Source organism: Otolemur garnettii, unplaced genomic scaffold (genome assembly GCF_000181295.1).
Source record: "Otolemur garnettii isolate 467f Iridium unplaced genomic scaffold, OtoGar3 scaffold00001, whole genome shotgun sequence".
NCBI lineage: Eukaryota > Metazoa > Chordata > Mammalia > Primates > Galagidae > Otolemur > Otolemur garnettii.
The window spans coordinates 72733531-72737004 of NW_003852396.1; the positions used below are offsets into that span (position 1 = coordinate 72733531).

A 3474-nucleotide genomic window follows, 5' to 3' on the forward strand; every position below is an offset into this window, starting at 1 on the left:
CATTGTTGTTTGGCGGGTCCGGGCTGGGGATTTGAACCCACCACCTTAGGTGTACGTGGCTGGCGCCTTAGCCGGTTGAGCTATAGGCGCTGAGCCAACACAGACTCTTGTATTTCAAACCTGGGCTGCTTTCTGTGCATTAAACCAGGTGAAGTTAGCTGCTTCCTAGCTTGTTCTCTCTCTCTTCCTTTCCATGCCTGCAGGTATCTTGCTTCAATGAGTTAGAGATCTGCATCCATCCTGATGGAGTCATCCCAGTGCTGACTTTCCTTAGAGATCACACCAATGCACAATTCAGGTCCTTGGCTGACTTGACAGCAGTGGATATTCCAACTCGGCAGAACCGTTTTGAGGTCAGTCAGGAGATTGCAGGAGGTTTGGGGAGTACAGGTAGGAAAGAGTAGTTTCAGGGTAACAACTACCTTATGGGTACTATAACCTCAGTTTGGGTCAAACAATACAATCCAGGCTTCAGAATCAAGCATTTCATACTCAAGTATGAATCCTGGCTTTCCCATAGAATACCGTGTGACCTCAAAGGTTTTCTTTGATTTTTCTGAGCTTTAACGTTCTTGTTTGTGAGGTAATTATAAAGTTGTCCCTATCTTCGGGGCGGCGCCTGTGGCTCAGTGAGTAGGGCACCGGCCCCATATGCCAAGGGTGGCAGGTTCAAACCCAACCCTAGCCAAACTGCAGCAAAAAATAGCCGGTGGTGCCTGTGGCTCAAAGGAGTAGGGTGCCAGCCCCATATACCGGAGGTGGCGGGTTCAAACCCAGCCGTGGCCAAAAAAATAAATAAAGTCAAAAATAGTTGGGTGTTGTGGTGGATGCCTGTGGTTCCAGCTACTTGGGAGGCTGAGGCAAGAGGATTGCTCAAGCCCAAGAGTTTGAAATTGCCGTGAGCTTTGATGCCACAGCCCTCCAGCCAGGGTGACAGTGAGACTGTCTCAAGTAAAAAAAAGGAATTAAGCCTACTGAAGGTGCAGGTTGTATATACAAGGGAGATATTCCAGACAAAGGGGTATCTTTTACATGAGCAAAGACAGGTAGTGTTCCAAGGCCTTTGAAAATAATTGGGCTCGGCGCCTATAGCTCAACCGGCTAAGGCGCCAGCCACGTACACCTAAGGTGGCAGGTTCGAATCCCCAGCCCGGACCTGCCAAACAACAATGACGGCTGCAACCAAAAAATAGCCGGGCGTTGTGGCGGGCGCCTGTGGTCCCAGCTACTTGGGAGGCAGAGGCAGGAGACTCGCTTGAGCCCAGGAGTTGGAGGTTGCTGTGAGCTGTAATGCCATAGCACTCTACCCAGGGGGACAGCTTGAGGCTCTGTCTCAAAAAAAAAAAAAAAGAAAATAATTGTAAGCATAGGAGAATCTTGATGTAAAAATATCAGAATAGAAAGAAAAGCTTCAGAATTAGAAAACAAGGGTCATAGGGTGGGGGCCAAACCCACCCTGTATTCTCTGGTATAGTGACACTCCCAGCCAGGGATTCCCACTACAGACCCCTCACTCTATTGCCATGTGGGTCCTCCAGCTCCCTCTGTTCTCTCTAGATTGTCTACAACCTACTCTCTCTGCGCTTCAACTCACGGATTCGTGTGAAGACCTACACAGATGAGCTGACACCCATTGAGTCCACTGTCTCTGTGTATAAGGCATCCAACTGGTATGAGAGGGAGGTGAGTTGCTGGGCACAGTGGACCTTGCCTCTGGGCCAGATTTGTGGAACTAGTTAAAACTATGGGATATAGGGCAGCCCATTACTCTTGTTGTTGGCCTGATGGACTGGTTACCTGAGAATCTCTTTTCTAGATCTGGGACATGTTTGGAGTCTTTTTTGCTAACCATCCTGACCTAAGAAGGATTCTGACAGATTATGGCTTTGAGGGACATCCTTTCCGGAAAGACTTCCCCCTGTCTGGCTATGTTGAGGTAGGAGCCTTGGATCTGGGGCAGCATCCTCAGGAAGGGACTCTCAGGGAACTTAGTGTATCCTGGGCATGGCGGGAAATATGGTCTGTGGATTGTGATGGTTTAAGAGCATGGCCTCTAGATTAAAAACCTAGCTTCTTTTACTTAGTGTGATCATGACTTAGTTTTCTCATCTATAAAATGGGAATAATAGCACTTAATATATTTGTGGCAGGCGTTAAATGATCTATTTGTAAAGCCTGGTGTCTTGTACATGTTCAACTGGTGTTAGCCATTGTAATGATTAGGGCAGCCTTGAGGACACAGTCTGTCCCTAAGACCTGAAAGTTGAGGATTATTTCACCCTGCCCTAGATCTCTGGAAAGACAGTTGACAGGGATGACACTAAATGTTCAGCCCTCAAGAATAGCCACTGGGTTCGGCGCCCGTAGCTTATGCAGCTAAGGCGCCAGCCACATACACCAGAGCTGGTGGGCTTGAATCCAGCCTGGGCCTGCCAAACAACAATGACAGCTACAACCAAAAAAATGGCTGGGTGTTGTGGCAGGTGCCTATAGTCTCAGCTACTGGGGAGGCTGAAGCAAGAGAATTGCTTGAGCCCAGGAGTTGGAGGTTGCTGTGAGCTGTGATGCCACGGGACTCTATCCAGGGCAATAGCTTGAGGCTCTGTCTCAAAAATAAAAAGAATAGCCACTGAGGCAGGACTAATAACTATAAGGACCTTAAAAAAATTTCACTGATAATGCAAGTTAGCAGGAAGATAAGTTTTATAGTGAGTTTTATAGCAAAGTTAACTTTTTAGAAATAATGAGATTTGTGGCCCTCTAGCCTGTTCCTGTAGACCTCAGATGCTCCTGATTTCTTAGTGCTTTGCATATTCCCATTTCTCTCTTGGGTACTTCTGATCAAAGCTACTTCTCTTCTCTGTCTCCTTCCTTTCATTCTTCCTTGCTATCTCCCTTACCTGGTTTGCCTGTTCACCCCAGCACCTGATTATCCTTATTCATTCATTTGAACTCTGAACAATAAGAAGAGACGTGCTGGATGTGCTGTGGCTTCACAGCTCACAGCAACCTCAAACTCTTGGGCTTAAGCGATTCTCTTGCCTCAGCCTCCCAAGTAGCCGGCACTACAGGCATCCACCACAATGCCCCACTATTTTTTGGTTGTAGTTGTCATTGTTGTTTTGGCAGGCCTGGGCTGGGTTTGAATCTGCCAGCTCCAGTGTATGTGGCTGGTGCTCTAGCTGCTGAGCCTAGTTTTTTTTTTTTTAGACAGTCTCACTGTGTCACCCTTGGTAGAGTGCTATGGTGTCATAGCTCACAGCAACCTCAAACTTTTGGGCTTAAGCGATTCTCTTGCTTCAGCCTCCTAAGTAGCTGGGACTACAGGTGCCTGCCACAATGCCCAGCTATTTTTTGTTGCAGTTGTTGTTTTTAGCTAGCCCGGGCTGGGTTCAAACCCACCACTGTTGGTGTATGTGGCTGACACCGTAACCACTTTGCTATGGGTGCTGAGCCTTAGTTTTTTTTTTTTTT

General features: G+C 47.5%; 1 protein-coding gene across 1 annotated transcript in view; it reads left to right on the forward strand.

Moving 5' to 3' along the window:
- Window positions 1-3474, forward strand: part of NDUFS3 (NADH:ubiquinone oxidoreductase core subunit S3) — a 7175-nt gene that overhangs the window by 2564 nt on the left and 1137 nt on the right. Inside the window, exons 4-6 of the mRNA XM_003781307.3 lie at window positions 204-353; window positions 1558-1683; window positions 1817-1936. Coding sequence (XP_003781355.1) covers window positions 204-353; window positions 1558-1683; window positions 1817-1936 — 396 coding nt within the window. The remainder of the gene's footprint in view (window positions 1-203; window positions 354-1557; window positions 1684-1816; window positions 1937-3474) is intronic.